This window comes from Dipodomys merriami, unplaced genomic scaffold (genome assembly GCF_024711535.1).
Source record: "Dipodomys merriami isolate MVZ:Mamm:240054 unplaced genomic scaffold, mDipMer1.0.p SCAF_1, whole genome shotgun sequence".
Taxonomy (NCBI): Eukaryota; Metazoa; Chordata; class Mammalia; order Rodentia; family Heteromyidae; genus Dipodomys; species Dipodomys merriami.
Window position 1 is genome coordinate 39,067,643 of NW_027202270.1, and position 19,305 is coordinate 39,086,947.

The 19,305-nt window shown below is 36.8% G+C and overlaps 1 protein-coding gene across 1 annotated transcript in view; it reads left to right on the top strand.

Annotated features, from left to right (window-relative positions):
• The window catches only part of Pde11a (phosphodiesterase 11A), a 352,033-nt gene that overhangs the window by 32,457 nt on the left and 300,271 nt on the right, over positions 1-19,305 (top strand). Inside the window, exon 2 of the mRNA XM_070020261.1 lies at positions 8,495-8,653. Within this exon, the coding sequence (XP_069876362.1) occupies positions 8,495-8,653 (159 nt within the window). The remainder of the gene's footprint in view (positions 1-8,494; positions 8,654-19,305) is intronic.

Here is a 19,305-nt window from a genome sequence, read left to right on the forward strand (position 1 = left end):
TTAATTAATTATTTAAATTAATTCAATTAAAGAATTGAAAACTTTGAGAGCTCAGTCTTCCAAGCATTTTCTAGAAATCCTAGAAATTATGTCTAAGGGTAAGTTATAACTTTAAGGTAATGCTTTTTTTTGAGTTGGATTACTAATTGATGAAACAATAAAAAAAGTTTTCTTTTGAAACTCAGAGAATTTGACAATGTGTTGATTGGAATTTCAGTGGATTATTCATTTTATACATCATATTTCCATTAGCCTCCATGTGTTAAAACTCTGTAAGGCAATAGTGAAATAATGTAGATGAAATGTAGGATTGAGCTTTGAATCCAAACTTTTTTGGGGGAAGTGTGATATTGAGTATATTAGTGTTCAGAGAAAATGGAAGGATCTACTTAATGGAATAAAATGCAAAGCTAACAAAACTTGTCTTAAAAATTCTAAAGTATGGCTTGCAGTTTATTTCATTCAGAATCAGTGACCTTTGGGCTTATTTACTGAACACTAATTCAATGGTTCTTAACCATGACCATAGCTAGAAGTCAGATCCCCTGATAGTACCCTCCTCCCCTCCATTATGACTTAACTGCTCACGGTAGAGCCATGGGTTTATAGGTCTATGACGCACTCTAGGGTTGCCAATGGCCATTCTTTTGGCATGCATACATAATAGTGTCTACAGACTAAAGAAATGCCATGTATACATGCATATTTTATATCGTCTTTTCTTTGTCATTGATGGACACAGGAATTCCAATACAACTAAAACTGAAAGTATTATGAATTGTAGGGACTTTTATAACTAAATGTTTTCTCATCCATTTGCTATAGTTATGAAAACATAACTATCATCTTATCAACCTTTTCAGTCTTGTAGGTTTGAACAACATGACTATAAAGGACCTAAGTTTCTGGTTTTTTTTTTTTCTAACTTGAAGTAGAAAAGTTAAAATTCAGTAAATAAAAGTAGCCTACAGGAGAGAGTCATCCTTTACCAGGGAAAATGATGATCAATACTAGTTTTTGGCTTAATCATGAATATGGAAAATTTTTACTATAAAGTGTTGGGGATAAACTATACTCTTTAATATAAAGAGGACAACAGAGATTTTAAATCAACAATCTTTGCCATGAGTCTGAGACCTGGCTAAGATTTCTAAGTCTGGCTTTGCTATGGATAGCCTTGCATGTTTTTTTTTTTTCTGAGAAAATGGAAAGAAGAAATGGATTTTTTTTTTTGCTTTTAAGCTACTTATGTACCTTTAAAATATGTTAGGGGCTGCCATGAATCCTCAGGCACGATAAATTTTCTCATAAATAGAAAAATCTCAGAGCACAGAGGCTGGTTTTGTATAGCTTGAGTGCATCTTGAAGATAGGTACCCATTTTCTTTCTTTCTTTTTTTTTTGGGGGGGGTCAGTCATAGGGCCTAAACTCGGCCTGGGTGCTGTCTCTCAGCTCTTCAGCTCAAGGCAAGTGCTTTACCACTTGAGCCACAGTGCCACTTCTGGCTTTTTCTGTTATGTGGTGCTGAGGAATTGAACCCAGGGCCTCATGCATGCAAGGCAAGTACTCTACCACTGAGCCACCTTCCCAACTCGGCACCCATTTTATAAGTGTGGTACGTGGTACCATATTTAACTTAGAGACTTGTAGATAAAGGCACCAATTCCAAGGTCCTGGATGGGAAGCAGAAATCAAATTAGTTCTTTAGTTATGGACACAATTCAGTTTTTTTCCCTGCAAAGTAAAAATTGCTTTGTCTTTTTAAATGTTAAAAATCATAGCTGAGTATCACATGTAAAAAATTAGGTCTGCCCAAAGACAGTTAGAAGAGCTTTGCACTTCTTAAGAGTGGTTATACTTAAAATATCTGATAGGAAAAATATTATGACATAAAAATACTTGAAGCAAGAAGAGTATACCACAATCATAAGAAACTCATTCCAGATTTTTAACTATCTTTTTAAAGAAGCCCTTACCTTAATTTATTAGAAGTCTCTCCTGTTGTAGATAATTTTTTATTCTTTTTGTCCTAAGGGAGGTGAATAGTGAGCACCATTCTCCTTGTGATATTTTATTATAGACCTACAGATATTTGTTATTTTCCTATTCAACTTTCCATTTTTAGAAACAAATAAGCCCAAAGCTGTGGGGCTTAGGACGGCTTTCTTGTTGGCCTCATTTCCTTCCTACCTAGCCCTTTGAGAAGCTTTGCTAGGGAATGTGGCAAACTTCTGGGGATTCTCAGTGTAGAAGCTATCACGCAAACTTTTCACCATTATCCAATTAATTTTTATTTAGGGTTCCAAGTTCTTTTACTCAAAAATTTTCTCTCTGTCTCTTCTCTCTGTCTCTCTCCTTCTCTCTTTCTATTCCTGGCATCTCCACTGTGTGAATGGCTTCATGATCAACTAAACCTCAAAACGCTCACAGTGACCACATCCTCCACCTCAGCCTCAGTTCACCTGCCATCCATCACTCACCCAGACTGCACTGTCAAGAATACGGAGGATTCCTGAAACTTTTTTTTTTAATTTAATTTAATTTTATTTGTGAACATACTGTACAGAGGAGTTACAATTACATGGGCAGGATAATGCGTACATTTCTTACCAAGCATTGCAGCCTCCTCCTTTGTTTACCCTTCACATCCCTTCCCAGCCTCCCCCCTCCCCCCCAATCCCAATCCTTCTCCTTCCCCCCCCTTTCCCTCTCCCCCCCCCCCCGCACAGACATTGTAAAGCTTGTTTTGGACATGACAACTTGTACTTCTCATTGTTGCAACAGGTCCACCTGTATCCTTAAACAACTGGTTTTTCCCCATCTCCTCCACAAGTTATACTGACATCAAATATAGTGAAAGCAGGGGTTATACTGTGGGGGAGGGACATACAAAGCAACAAAGAGATAATCTTATAAATGCATGAGAAACACATGCATGAAAGAAAAAAACATTAAAATACATATCTAAGTGTTCATTTTCCTGACATCACATTATCTGACCTTTTCCGCTTGACTCATACATCTACTAGATATTACAAATAAGGGAAACCATGGGACCTATGTTTCTTTGGGCCTGGCTTACTTCACTTAATATAATTTTTTGTCCTAAAATCAATCTATGATTCAAATTTGGGCTTAGTTTCTCAGTGTTTTTAAGTTGGAAGATTAACCTAAGTTTTACTATTTGTAGGAAAGCATACAGTTGTACCAGCTTCTCTAGCTTCTACTAGATGAGATTAACTTGATGATACCAAGTTTTAGTAAATTTTTGAGAATTATCCTGTAAGCAGTATAGTCAAAATATGGATAAAACATGTCTCAGCATCTATTATTTTTTTAATGAATTGAGGGATGAGTGTTGTTGGGGGAGATGGGAGAGAATGATGAAAGGTGCATTGTATATACAAACTGGCAGGCTGATTTGAGATCCTTTTGTACAATAACTTAAGGATATTAAGTATATGAAATAGATTTTTCTATTTTATAAATTGGAAGTTCAATACTTTTCACACAAATCAATGTGATCATTTTTTTTCTCCTCAAATTTCAAGTTTATCTCTTGGGTTAGAGAATTAGTTGGATGGAAGGGAGGGATTATAACACTGTTTTGTCATTCATTGTCATGCTGATGCATTCCAGTATCCACTGTTCACATATGTCTTTGAGTACTTTGGCAATGGTTATCCCATAGACTTGGTGGTTGGTCTACTCCACGTTGGATTTTGATGGAAAGAACTGTTTGTAGAGATGCAGATGGTTTCACTCCTCAGAGCAGACAGGCCATGCCTATCCCAGAGTGAAATTTCAAGTCCAGCCCAACACAGTCTACTCCTCTGATGTGTAGCCACCAGAATATGCAACACTCTGCTTGTTCTTTCTGCATGTGTGCGTGTGCACGTGTGCATGCATACACTCTCGCATGTGCCAATACTGGGTCTTAACTCAGGGCCTAGGCACTTTACTTAGCTTTTTTTTTTGTCAAAGTTGGCACTTTGCCATTTGAGCCACACCTTCACTCTTTTTTTTTTTTTTGATTAATTGGAGAAAGAGTCTCAAGGACTTTACTGCCCAGGTTGGATTTGAACCTCGATCCTCAGATTTTAGCCGCCTGGGTACCTAGGATTATAGGCATGAGCCACTAGCGCCTGGCTATTCTCTCCCATTTTAAGGTTTTCCCCATTGATACATTGTAATCAATTCACTAGTGATTATATGATTCAAGTCAATGGTTCTCATGTAAGAATGTTATAGGAGATTTAAAAAGTAATAATACCTAATATTAAGTGATTCCATTAGGAAGGGATTAGAATTTAGGTATCATTCACTTTGAAAATGTCCTTATCATGTAGTCTTGCTGAAGAACCACTTTATCAATCTTCTTTGCTTTATAGCATGTTTATTTCTAGTTTTTTAAAATATATTTTTTATTGTAATGATACTGTACAGAGGGGTTACAGTTACATGAGTAAGGTAATGAGTACATTCCTATCAAGTATTGTTATCCCCTCCTTTGTTTTTCCCCTACCATTCTTCTCTCTCTCCCTCCTCAACTCCTCCCTCCCCCCATCAAATTGTAAAGTTCATTTTCAACATAGTGTCTTGTACATCTCATTGTTACTATGGGTCAACCTGTATCCTTGTTTCAGCATTTTGTTATTTCCTTTTCCCTCCCCAAATTAGAAAAAAAATGTATATACAAGATGGAGATCACTGGAATCAAATACAGTAACAACAAGGGTTATACCATGGAGAAAGAATTACATTAAGTGAAGTAAGCCAGACCTAAAGAAACATAAGTCCCATGGTTTCCCTTATTTGTAATAACTAGTATGTGTCTAGGATAATCTTACCAGATAACCAGAAAAGGTCAAAAGTTATATACATATGACCATATAAGATGATGCTAAGGGAAATGAACCCCAAGATAGGGACACAAGAGGTTTTATTTTTGTTGCTGTTGTTTTTATCATACTATGTGATTTTTTGTTTCTTTGTATGTTCTTCTATTTGTACAGTTTTAAAGTTAAAACCTGGGCTCATTCTCTTTTTATTCCCTCCCCAAGCAATCCATCAAGAGGTACTATAGATGCAGCATGTAATGCATCTGTCTGTATCTCTTAAAGCTCTGCTGCTCTTTCCCTAACCTAGATAATCCTCATGCCTTATCTGAACCACTCACTGAACTATCCAACCCAGTAGCTCCTATTCCAATCCTGTGACATCTTCCACAAAGTTCTTAATTTAAAAATGTTATTAATTTTTAAAAATGTTTCAAACAATTAGATAAGAACAGGCTATCTATGTTTATGAAATCTTAACATTGTACTATATATATATATACATATATATATATATATATATATTTTTTTTTTTTTTTCTTGGTCGATCCTGGGGCTTGAACTCTGGGCTTGGGCACTGTCTCTGAGCTCTTCAGCTCTACCACTCGAGCACTCTACCACTTGAGCCACTGCACCACTTTCAACATTGTACTATATTTTCATCATATACTTTAATTCATGAGTAGAATATATTTTTATTATGTAATATTTAACTTAAAAATGTTTAGTTTATATAGAGTACCTTCACACTTTACAGGTTGTCATAGTGGAAAAATAACAATTGTCACACCTTTATAATAATTGTAAACAGACTGCTTTAGGGAAATATAAACCAATTTGAGACTTGTCTCAGTTTAGAATTTATAATATATTGATACATTTTAAGAGTTGTATATTTTGATAGAGCTCTTCCCTAAATGGAACGCTTCTATATTTAAATTGTTTCAAGCTCTTCTTCCTAGTATTTAAAAAATAGTAATGTGAGATATTCACATTTTCTAGTTTTAAAGTTTCCTAAAACACGTTGCCATTAATACATGATATCAACTGGGCATAGGAGAGAGTTTTAAAAAATTAAAAACTTTCTAAACTTTTGCAAATCTTATGAATTTATTCATCATTCCCTTTGTTCTTCATTACCAAAACTAGGAAAGCTGAGAGGATGAATGGAGTCAGGAGAGATGGGGGAGAATTATAAAAGGAGGGACATTGATTAAGATGCATTGTACTCATGAACTGATGAGTTGAAATCCTTTTGTACTACGTGAAGATAAGTTTTTTACATGCTAATAAAAAGTTGCTAAGGACCTATCTTTAACTCTTTGGCATGTACATAGAGATGATTTTCTATGTATATGGTCAAGAGATACACTTTTTATATTAGTTTTTTAAAATATGTCAGGCTGTGAGGAGAGAGCAGGAAGTAAAAGCAGCATCTTCTCAATCCAGTAGGTGAAGTAGCCTGGCCCAAAGTGGTCCTTAGTGGCTTCCTATATTCTACCACATTGACCTGGAACTTTTTGGAATTTACCAAGTGTTTTTCTACTTTAGGACCTTTACATGCTCCTTCCTTCCTTCCTTCCTTCCTTCCTTTCTTTCTTCCTTCCTTTCTTTCTTTCTTTCTGTCTTTCTTTCTTCTTTTTGAGTCCGGTCATGGGGCCTGAACTCTGGGCCTGGGCACTGTCCCTCAGCTCTTCAGCTCAAGGTTAGCGCTCTACCACTTGAGCCACAGCGCCACTTCTGGCTTTTTATTTTTTGCTTATGTGGTGCTGAGGAATCGAACCCAGGGCCTCATGCATGCAAGGCAAGCACTCTACCACTGAGCCACCTTCCCAGACTTACATGCTCCTTTCAAAATCATTCCTCCTGATCTACTTGGGACCCCAGATTAGAACTCAGTCTTAATCATGGTGTTAAGAACTCTTGTTCTTCTGATATTGGAGCAGCCATGTATTTAATGGGACAGCAGGTGCCAATAATACCAGTCCTCTGAGGAACACAGTGATGACAGTGTAAGTTTGAATTGTCTTGAGGCTATTCCCTTGTCCATAGCTAACACCCTTCACCGTGGGATCAGAGCTCTGGGACGGCAGTAGGTAGTACTGCTTTTTTTTATTTTTTTTTTCATTTTAATCCATCTTGAACAGACAGATGGTTGTAGAGGGCATAAAAGGCCTTAGGGAAAAGTCTTGTTGTAGCTCCTGGCTTGAAAGAGCAAACCAAGTGTTCATCCAGTTTCTCATTTTTGTTGGAGGACTCTTAGCCTCTGCTGTTTTTGTTTTTGTTTTTGTTTTTTGGAAGGAGCCAATCTTTCATGGTTGGTTTATTTTTCTTTTTTTCTCTCTCCTCTCCCCTCCCCCTTTTCTTTCATGTTGTTTTCTGTCATTGTTATTTGTATTTTTCTTTCTTTACATAATTTGAAAGTATTACATTTCATCCCAGACCAGTATAGCAGGTATATCTTAGAAATCAGATTATTTTCCTATGTAACCACAACAGTACTCTAGAAAAGTTCTCACTTTGAGTTTATGTTCAACCTTATCCAATTGTTTCTCCCAAAATAGCTTTTGTGGAATGTTTGAAATTTCCAGGGAAGAGTCACATATGACATTTGCATTTCAGGCCTCTTAAACCTTCATTAAAACCAGCACAGATCCCATGTATTTCCTTAGCTTTAATTTTAGTTTTGTACCTTTTCACAATCTTGACAGCTTTGAAAAGCCCATGTTAGGCTTCTGGTAGAATGACCACTAACATGCATGTCTGTTAATTTTATTTTCCTGAGTGATATGAGTCATGTTACAAATTTGATAAGAATATTCTATATTCTTGATGGTTCTGTGCCCCTCCTAAGATATATGGGGAAGCAATAGTGTTATTTTGTCTCATAAATGGTCATGCTAAGCTTGATTACTTATTTAAAGAGCCACCTGTCAGGAGCTCTTCATTACAAAGACACTTGTTACCAGTGTAATTACTAAGGAATCCTGGAGTGTTACTTGAAGACTATGTGAATACTAGCCTTTAGCCCCAGAGATACTATTGATAGTTACAAATAGATATTATATAATATAATCATTTATTCTTTAATTTTTAGGTGGCATTCTCTAGACAATCCTTTCAACTCCTCTTGATTCACTCCATTTTTGGATGTGTTTGAAATACCACTATGGACTCAGAGTTGGCTTTAGAAAATGGTTTGTGATATAGCTTAGGTGATCCTTGAACTCTATCTTCCTTTCTCATCCTCTTAATTGCTGGGATTACAGCTGTTTACCACCCTGCTTGAACTCAGAGTTTCTTTTTTTTTTAAGGAGATCATTTAAATCAGAGTCATTTTTCTTAATACTTTTCATAATGTGTCACATTTTAACACATCACTTTCTCACATGATATTTTATCTCCATTTGTCTTTATAAAAACGTATTTTAAAATTAACCCACTGTGAATTCCCTTAGAATACTTGCCCTGTCCCCAACTTTGATATGTAATGACATTATCATTTATGTTCCACTAGTGAATTGAACATGAAGTGAAATTCATTTTTGAGATTATCACTAGGGAAAGTTCACAGTGATAGGTTTCAGACAGTTACATTCCACTCTCCTCCCTGATGACAGTGTGCTAGCAGTGAATGCTTTCTCTCTTATTTTTAGGATCGAAGATTTAATGATGAAATTGACAAGCTCACCGGATACAAGACAAAATCACTATTGTGCATGCCTATCCGAAGCAGTGATGGGGAGATTATCGGTGTGGCCCAGGCTATAAATAAGATTCCTGAAGGTGCTCCATTTACTGAAGATGACGAGAAAGTAAGATTTCATCGCTCATATGACTTATACCCTCCTTTTTGAGTACTGATTGCTATTCTCCCTGAAAAGACAAGAATTATGTGAATAGCTGTTCGATTAGGATCAAAGAGCTATTCTCACACAAAATGTAATGGGAGATATTTTTTGTGTTTCAGAGAATGTGCTATAATTGAAAATAATTACTTCATCTTTTTTTAAGCTTGCTCTCATTATAAGGCTGAGTAGTATTCTTGTTATTCTGGTCCTTCGCTTCCTTGGTAAGCTTTTACACTTGAAGATTACAACCCCCTCACATGTGACTGAAGAGAACAGAGGAGAAAATGACTACATTTCAGGGGCTCAGCACTTTCTTCTTGTAGTTTTATAACTATAGTTAATAATTGTTTTCTCAGTTCTTATATTAAAAACTTCAACAAAGTGTTATTTAATTGTTATTTCGAATTGCTAATAAAAAGGACATTATATTTGTCCCTGAAGAACAGTTGACCTTGGTAAAAAGTTATGTGCTTTTTCCTCTGATATTTTGAGCTAGTTCACTAGTGGTTTATTTGCTAGCTTATATTAAAATAGAGGATCTTCAGAGAATTTAAGTTCTGATTTATGCTCTTACCTCCATATTGGATAGAATCTGGTTGAATATTTATGCAATTTATGAAAAAAGTAAATTTCAAATTTGTTAGCTTAAGGTTGATGACTACCACATTCCTATTTGATTTAAAAATACTTGTAATTTAACCTTCTGTATGTGGGTTTGCTATTTGCCAGTGCTAATTGCTAATGCATTAAATTAACGTAAATGTCCTGGTACAAAAGAGCAACATAAAATTTGATTATAGGGAAATTAGAAGAGTTTTAAATGAAGAAAGTCCTTGATTGAGGTCATTTCTATGGTAGAATTAGAACAGCTCAAAAAATAGTGAAAATTCCATTCTACATTTGCCTGTTATGAGATTAAAGTTTTTTCTTTTTCTTTTTACACCTAGCTTAGTTTACTTTGTCATTGTCCTATAATTGAGAATTAGTTGTTGCTGTATTGTTCTCTAGGTTTTCATTAATACAAATAGCCTCTGAATAGCCTTTTTGTTTTTGTTATTTCCTTGGGGTATATTCCACAGACTAAAATTACTGGGTCAAAGGGCAGGAAAAGTTTATAACTCTCATTCCATGGTGTCAGCCAGATTTTGGAAATACTGAGCCCATTTACATTCGTAGGTTCCTGCATATTCTTATTTTTCAGTGCCCAGCCAACTTTCTTCAGTTTACATTTTTAAGCTAATTTTCCTTAATCTTCCAAGCAGGCCTCAAACAACCCCATCCCATGTTGATAGTAGAAACTCCAGCATCTGGGTTGGTTCCATATCTTAGCTATGGTAAATAATGTTGCAATAAACATAGTTGTGCTGGTAGCTTTAGTATGGTCTTGTTTGTGATCATTTGGGTAAATGCCCAAAAGTGGAACTTCTGGGTCATAGGGGAGTTCTATGTGGAGTCTTTTGAGGACCCAGATGCCCCTCAGTAGATGAATGGATCAAGAAAATGTGGTATATATACACAATGGAATTCTATGTCTCCATCAGAAAGAATGACATTGCCCCATTTGTTAGGAAATGGAAAGACTTGGAAAAAATTATATTAAGTGAAGTAAGCCAGGCCCAAAGAAACATAGGTCCCATGGTTTTCCTTATTTGCAATAACTAGTATATGTCTGAGACAAGCAGAAAAGGTCAGATAAGTTGATGTTAGGTGAAATGAACCCCAAGATAAGTATTCAAATATTTTTTCTTTCTTGCTATTGTTTCTAATATATTTATAAGATGATTTCTTTGTTGCTTTGTATGTCCTTCCCCCACAGTATTACCCCTGCTTTCACTGTATTTGATGTTGGTATAATTTGGGGAGTGGAAGGGAAATAACAAATTGTTCAAATATGGATACAGGTGGGCCCATTGTAACAATGAGGTGTACAAATTGTTATGTCGTAAAACGAACTTTACAGCTTTAGCTGGGGGTGGGGGTGGGGTGGGGGGATTGGGGGGTGATGGTAAGGGGAAACCAAGGAGGAGGCAACAATGCTTGATAAGAAATGTACTCATTACCTTGCCCATGTAATTGTAACCCTCTGAACGGTATTTTCACAATAAAAAAAAAAAAAGAAACTCCAGCAGCACAAGCAATTTCAGGGTTATCTACAAGTAGGAAACAAGGAAGTGAAAGGAAACCTAATGAACACTAGGTGAGAGGCAGAAATCATCTAGATCAGGTTCAAGTCTTTGCTTTGCTACTCATCAGCTGAGTGACCCTGAGCAAAATGCTGAATCTCTATGTGTCGTAACAGCCATCCCAGTGTTGTTTCAAGGAGTAAAATAGATAGATGCAGAGTGATTAGTATAACACTTATTGATAAATGAGCTTTATAAAATCTCACCATACATCTCAAAGTTGAGCTAAAGTCACTTGTACAATCCTTGTTATTTTGCCATATACACCTAACCTACTATCTCATCTGGGTAACAGTACGTTAAACATTATATATTTAAACATTAAACATCATATGCTTTACATGTCATGATAATTTAAAAGTTCACTTTCAAGAGGCTGTAAGTTATATATAGTACAATTTAAAACCATTTTAAATATGCAAGTCAGTTAATTATTTGCCTAAAATAAATGAAACTTACATGTATTACATTGATTTGAGACCAGGCATGTATTGTGTCTACCGTCTTATTTTGTTTCTTGGCTGTATGGTATCAGTTAAGAATTTTTGGAGGAAACTGGAAAGATCATTGCTTCATCCTCCACTTCCCAATCTTCATCCAATGTAGATCTTTACCTGACAGATGGTCACCCAACCTGTGCTTGAAAACTTGCCTTTTAATGCCTTTGAAAGCATTGTGCTCTTCAAAGTTCTTGGATAATTAGCAGGGATTGTTTTTATAAACTATGGTAAGAGTTTTGTGTGAAATATAATCTCCCATATGCATAAGTTAATAACTTAAATAACATCCTGACAAATTAGTAGTTTGGGAATTCACATTGGAGGTGCACATAAAGACCGAACAAGCAGAAGAGATGACTGGAATTTTATGGTTCACTTCCTAGGTTTCAAGCAAATGTTCTTGATTTTCAATGATGTGTATAAAGCTAGCTGATTTAGACAGTATGAGTTAATATATCACTTGATTATTCCTGAGTGAGTAAAGAGGTGTGTTATTTTGTGGAAGAAAATAACAAGACCTGGTTAGGAGTAAACATTTGTGATCTATTAAGATATATGGGCACAGCAGTGTGAAAACTGGAAAGGGCAGTGAATACCAGCTCTTATCTGCAATCCCAGGTTGCTTGTGGTTCAGCCCCAAAGGTGCCATTTCTTGCTGCCATGCTGCATAAAACTCGATAGATATGTCTATTTCGCTTATTTTCCAACAGTTGACATACAGCAGTTGTTGCCTGAAGTTCTTTGGCTAATCTCTAGGGGGATTTTTCAGCCTATGGTCACCTCTCTTCAGCTCATAATTCGGAGTGTTCAGCTACTCTGGTACTTTCCTTCATGCTGACATGTTCAGACACCCTGCAGAGCTGGGTTATAGCCAGCTGAGCTCAGCTGCCAGGGACTGGCCACATTCCAGGAACTTGTTATTGGTGATGCTTTCTTGCCAACGGGTGTTGAGGATGGTGCCTGGATGGTGCTAATAAGCCTCTGCAGAGGCTGGAGTTCTGTTAGCAGCAACAGGCCTGAGATTCATAGGCAGATAGTGGGGAAGATTTCATACTCTCTTGGCCTGACATTTCTCTAGTGTTTCTGATTGTGTGAAATGATTGTTTGGGATCTGTAAGATGTCAAGAGTACCAAAGCTATTTGAGTTTACTGTGATGAGGAGAGGGGAATGGACTCTGCTAACGGGAGTGACAAATTGGTGGCCCCAGAAGGCTGAATATCATCCACACATGTCTTTCTTATGCAAGCGATTTTGTTGGCATGGAATTTAGACTTGATCGCCAGCTGTAGTGTCCACCATAATATCTCCCCCTCACCCCAAACAACTAGTCCATTAATAATAATGACTTAATGGGAACAAAGATGACGTTTCTTCTGTCATCATATAAGCAGTTAATGTCTATAGACGATGCCTTCCAAAAGTATCTTTCAAACATTTTGAAAAGATACTGATATTGATATAGTACATGGATCTACTACAACAACTCCTCCAGGCAAGTTCATGTGACTTCTATGAATATTCTATTGGCTTTAAGATACTTAGATGCTAAAAATGGAGTGAGTTAACTAATTGTAAGAAATGCCCTTTGTGTTCTCATCTCATTATTTTTTCCCTTTCTGTCTATAGCCCAACTATGTTTTATTTTTGAACCTATTACAATAAAAGTATAATTAAATATTGGTGTCAGCAAAAAAAAAAAGTTTTAAAAGTCCTGGCAGATGGCTCATGATCTTAAGTTGTATTTGATCAAAAAGATTTTTAGTCCAGAGAAAATTTGGATTGGATCCCAAAACTCATTAATTGCAGTATTTTATCTACATTTGAACAATGATCTAGTCAGTGGCTACTTGTCTTTTAATGGGTAGTTTCCAGGGTCTATATAAGCACTGTAAACCTGGAAGAGCTTCTGAGACCAGTTTGCTCATGGGCCATGAACTCATTTGACTCATTGGATCAAGACGCTCAGAAATAATCAAGATTTGCAAGGGAAAAAATTGCTATCCCACATACACATCAGAACTCGGGTTAAACTTCAGAGTTTTTTGCTTTTGTTTTCTGATGGAAGCATTGTTGTGGACTTCTGGTGTATCCTCTGACTCTTCCTCAGACAGAATCTAATTCTGGAGTAAGAAGGCAAGTCTGAGCCTGGCATAGTCGCTCTCGCCTGTAAGCAAGCCTAGCTACTGAGAAAGTTAAGAGGGGGGCATCATACTTTGAGGCCAGTCTGAATAGCAAGTTAGCAAAACTATTTTAACCAAGAAGAAGCTGGGCGCGGTGCCATGTGTCAGTCATCTTGGCTACCCTGTCATTTCATTTATGTGGAAAGACCTGCTTAGGAAGATTGTGGTCCAGGCTAATCTGAGACTCTATTTAAAAAATAATGAAAGACAAAAAAGCTGGGGGGAGTGAGCATCAAATGGTAGAGCACCGACCTTGCAAGTGCTAATTCCTAAGTCAAACCCCAGTATAGCCAAAATAAAAAAGGAAGAAAGAGACAGAAAAAAATAGGAAAAAAAAGTAAGGCAAGTCTGCTGGCAGAGTCTAGCTTAAGGATTATCTCTTGGTGAAAACTGGTTCACTCTGCTCTTGATTTCACCAGGCTTCTTACTCCTCTGACTTTGTCCATATTCTTTTCTAATTACAAATGATTCTCTTTTTTGACTTCTTTAAAATCAGATTCTGTTATCTTAGACCTCAGGACCTTCGGACTATTCCAAAAGTGATTATTCTTTGTCTTTCATAGTGGTCCCTAATGTTGTCATTTTGGCATTCTTGTCAGATGTCCCCTAAATGAGTACAGGTAGCTTTTTATTAACCAGTCACTTGGGAAAAAAGCATTTAATGGCCAAATATTCAGAAAATTAAAAAGAACAAATAAAGCAAAATGAATGATGGTACTTATATAACATATTTTTTATATTTGATACTTGGCACCCATGTAGATTTGCAGGTCTCTGGAAAAAATCTCTGATGTCTTCTGATGGTTAATATAGTGGCATTTTAAAATTCTTGCTTTCTTAGTTTTTTCCTCTTCTGTTTCTGAGAGTAAGTGCTGAGATGCAGCATCTTTTATATCTCTCCGTCTCTTCATTTCTGTAGGATCTTGTTAATCTACAGGTGTCAGGAATGCAAAACAAATGAAATTGGGAAGTTACAATTGTAATTGCTACAAGAATGTATACAAAGGATTTTAGTAATCACCAATCTTCACATTTTTAATGGCTGAAGAATGTTACACTAGGACAAAGAAATGTACAGTCACAATACTTATTGAGTTTCTACTTAGTAGATGCTTCTCTGTTTAAGACATGGTGGCAGGTACTGAAGTTAACTGGTTAATAGACAAAAATTCCTACTCTGTTAAATTTTACATATAGTGGTAAAGGCAGACAGTAAACAAAGTGAATATATATAACAAAATTTCCAGTATTGAGTAAAAAGTAGTCAGTAGAAAGATATTTCAACAAGTTTATTCATATGAATATGTCATTGCTATCAAAATTAAAAATATCAAGAGCTTACATTAAAATAAAATCTTTCACAAGTAAGCAAGATTTGTCCCAGCCTCTACAAAACAACTATGATAAATTGTGTCTGATTCTTCAAGTGAATCTCTTGTTTCCCTGTACTCTTGGTGATTATTTATAATATGTGATCCTCTAAGCCACCTGTGTACTTGACTTCACAAACAAGAAAGTGTTGGGTTTTCACTATTCACAACAGTCTTCTTCGAAGTGTCATGTTCTAATCACAGTATCAACTCACCATTGCTTAGATGGAAGAAGTTTAAGATATTGCATAATTAAAACCTGACATAGCTGGGCTGTAGATAATATCGTGCTAGACTCAAGACTGGCATACTGATAGGAAAAGGTCAGGGGCTGAGCAGAGCTGTCTATTTTGATATCATAGGATTGATAAATTTATGGCTTATATAGCTGGCAGGACTTGAAGTAGTCAAGCCTCTTCTAAAATGATAAAGAACGCTTTTACAAATTCTTGTCTCTTGACTTGCATAGGCCTTGGACCAGAAAGAATGATCTGGAATTTCCAATTCTAAATATAAACACACCAGGTGCTGGTGGCTCACACAAGTATTCCCAGCCACTCAGGAGGCTGAGATCTGAGGATTGCAGTTTGAAGCCAGCCCAGGCAGAAAAATCTATGAGACTCTTAACTCCAGTAAACTACTCAGACATTGCTGGAAGTGGTGATGTGGCTCAAGTGGTAGAGTGCTAGCCTTGAGCACAAAGAAGCTCAGGGACACACCCAGGCCTTGAGTTCAAACCCCAGAACTGACAAGAAAAAAAAAAGTATTGCTATTAAGGAATTACAGATGTGGATCCTTACTGGAGAATTTGAATTAAGACAGATTATGTCTTGTATTAACTAGACTTGTGTGAAGAAAACAGCAAGGGTGCTTGTTGCTTCACCTTTAGATTCTAGAATACTTCAATGGAAAATTCAAAAGCTTACATTATTTTTTGACTGAAAACATGACTTAGAAACTCAAATGCATCTAGCCATCTTAGAATTAGTATCTCTAGCTCTCTTGGATATTTTTCCTTTTCCTTTTATGATATGATTTATTTTTTTATTATAAAGGTAATACAGATTTATTGTAGAAATCTTGAAAAGTACAGAAAAGGAAAAATCTCCCACCCATAATCCTAACTTTCAGAGTTTATATTATTATTAGTAATATTTCCATATATTTATTGTTATCTATAATGACATGTTTCCAAAATTTATATTCTACAGTATCAGATTATTTTATCTTATGTTAAATGCTTATTAAAGGTATGATTTTTATATTTGTATTATATTTTACCATGTAATTGTTTAATCATTTTTTAGCCCTTAGATTGTCTAAAAATGTTATTATAAAACTGCAATTAATCATGGCTGGGAATGTGGCTTAGTGGTAGAGTGCTTGCCTAGAGTGCATGAAGTCCTGGGTTAAATTCCTCAGTAGCACATAAACAGAAAAAGCCAGAAGTGGCACTGTGGCTCAAGTGGTAGAGTGCTAGCCTTGAACCAAAGAAGCTCAGGGACAGTGCCCAGGCCCTGAGTTCAAGCCCCAAGAGTGGCCAACCCCCTCTCCCCCACAAAAAACCCCAAAACAAAAACAAACAAACAAAAAAAACCCTGCAATTATTGAGCTTCTCTATAAGTAAATCCTTGACCACATCATAAGATAGCAATTTAACGGAACTAAACTGATGTTTTAAAGGTAGTTTGTTTAATATTATAAAGAGTATATACAAATTTAAAGAAAGAAATTATAGAGGACACCAGGAAATGGAAAGGCCTTCCATGTTCTTGGATAGGCAGACTTAATATAGTGAAAATGGCCATACTGCCAAAATTGATATACAAATTCAATGCAATTCCTATTAAAATTCCAATGACGTTCATTACTTACATACAGAAAACAGTCCAAAAAGTCATATGGAACAACAAGAGACCTAGAATAGCCAAAACAATTCTAGGCAAAAAGACAACATGGGAGGGATCTCAATGCCCGACTTCAAACTCTACTATAGAGGCATAATAATAAAGACAGAAAAGCAGACCCGAAAACCAATGAAACAGAATAGAAGATCCAGAAATAAAACCATCTGCCTACAGTCAGCTGATATTTGACAGTGGAGCCAAAGACATACAGTGGAAGAAGCACAGCCTCTTCAACTACTCGTGCTGGGAAAACTTTGCGGCCACATGCAGAAAACTAAAAGTGGACCCCAGCTTGTCACCATGCACTAACAACTCAAAATGGACTAAAGACCTTAACATCAAACCTGAAATTCTGAAACTACTACAGGACAGAGTAGGAGAGACACTTGAACTTACAGGCACAGGCAGGAACTTTCTGAACAGAGTCCCAGGGTCATAACAAATTGGAGAGAGACTCGACAAATAGGACTACCTTAAAATAAAAACTTTCTGCACAGCCAAAGACAGCAACCAAACTAGAAAGACAGCCAGCTAACTGGGAAAAAATATTTACCAGCAATATATCAGACAAGGGTTAATATCCATTATATACAGGGAACTCAAGAAACCCAACAAACCAATTGCTAACTGGGCACGAGAACTAAAGAGAGACTTCTCAGAAGAGATAAAAATGGCAAAGAAACACATGAGGAAATGTTCACCATCCTTGGTTGTAAAGGAAATGAAAATAAAGACAACCCTGAGATACCACCTTACCCCAGTCAGAATGGCCCACATCTTAAAGTCAGCCAACGACAAATGCTGGAGGGGATGCAGAGAAAGAGGAACCCTATTACACTGCTGGTGGGAATGTACACTTACACAACCACTCTGGAAAGCAATCTGAGGGGCCTTAGAAAGCTAAATATTGACCTCCCCTATGACCCAGACATACCACTCCTAGGCATCTATCTTGAACAACAGGAACCAGGATACAAGGACATATGCACCTTCATGTTTATTGCAGCACTGTTCATAATAGCCAGGATATGGAAACCCAGATGTCCCACCACAGATGAATGGATCCAAAAATTGTGGTAACTATATACAATGGAATATTATACAGCCATTAGAAAGGACAAAATAATCGAGTGAGTGAATGCCAAAAAATGGCACTCACAGGGAAATGGATGGAACTAGAAGAAATCATATTGAGTGAGCTAAGCCAAGAGCAAAGAGACAAACGGAGCTGGGTGCTGATTGCTCACACTTGTAATCCTAGCTATTCAGGAGGCTGAGATCTGAGGATTGTGGTTCAAAACCAGCCCAGGCAACAAAGTCTGTGAGACTCTTATCTCCAGTAAACCACTAGAAAACCGGAAGTGGTGCTGTGGCTCAAGCGGTATAGCACTCACCTTGAGCTAAAGAGCTCAAGGACAGTGCCCAGACCCAGAGTTCAAGCCAACGAGAGAGAGAGAGAGAGAGGGAGAGAGGGAGAGAGAGAGAGAGAGAGAGAGAGAGAGAGAGAGAGAGAGAGAGACAGACAGACAGACAGACAGACAGACAGACAGACAGACAGAGACAGAGACAGAGAGACAGAGAGACAGAGAGACAGAGACAGACAGAGAGAGATAGAGACAGAGACAGAGAGAGACAGAGAGAGACAGAGAGACACACAGAGAGACAGAGACAGAGAGAGACAGAGACAGAGACAGAGAGAGAGACAGAGACAGAGAAAGAGAGACTGACTGCACATGGTCTCCCTGACAAGTGGATGTTAAATCCAAAACATAAGGTGATAGGACAAAGTAAACAAGACTCAGGAAACAAAGAATCTCCACTCATCTAATCGAATCATTACTAAATGACCCCATGCTGCTGACCACATATATGGCATATATGTGTACATTGGAGGGAAACTAGGAGGAGGACACAGAATCAGAGGGAAATGGGAAAACACTACATCAGGACCTATCAGCTGCACTAGACAAACTAAGCAACTCAATGGCAGCAATGGGAGGGAGGGAATGAGCGGGAAACAGGGAACAGCTGACACTAAGCAAAAGGAAAGAAATGTACATATCACCCGATGTGGGAGAAATAACTGTATTGTCAAAGCTCATAGACCATGATAGAGACAATTTGCCCCATGAAGGTTAGAATGTGTTTGTGACTTTAAGTATCACTATCCCACAACACTGTGAAATTTGTGAAATTTATGTAATCACTTAATCACAATAAAAAATGCAAAAAGTATATACATAGAGATGCGTATATAATCACATAAAACTGAAGCAAAATTTTCACTAAGAATACATACCTTTGCCATTTTCAATATACTCTAATATTTTATATACTTCTTTTATAAAAACAAAAATTCTGTTGCGGCTTATAAACTATGGGATTCACATGTCATATAATTTGCCCATCTACAGTTCAGTGGTTTTTAAAGCATATTTGCATACATATTTAACTGTCACCATGCACAATATAAAA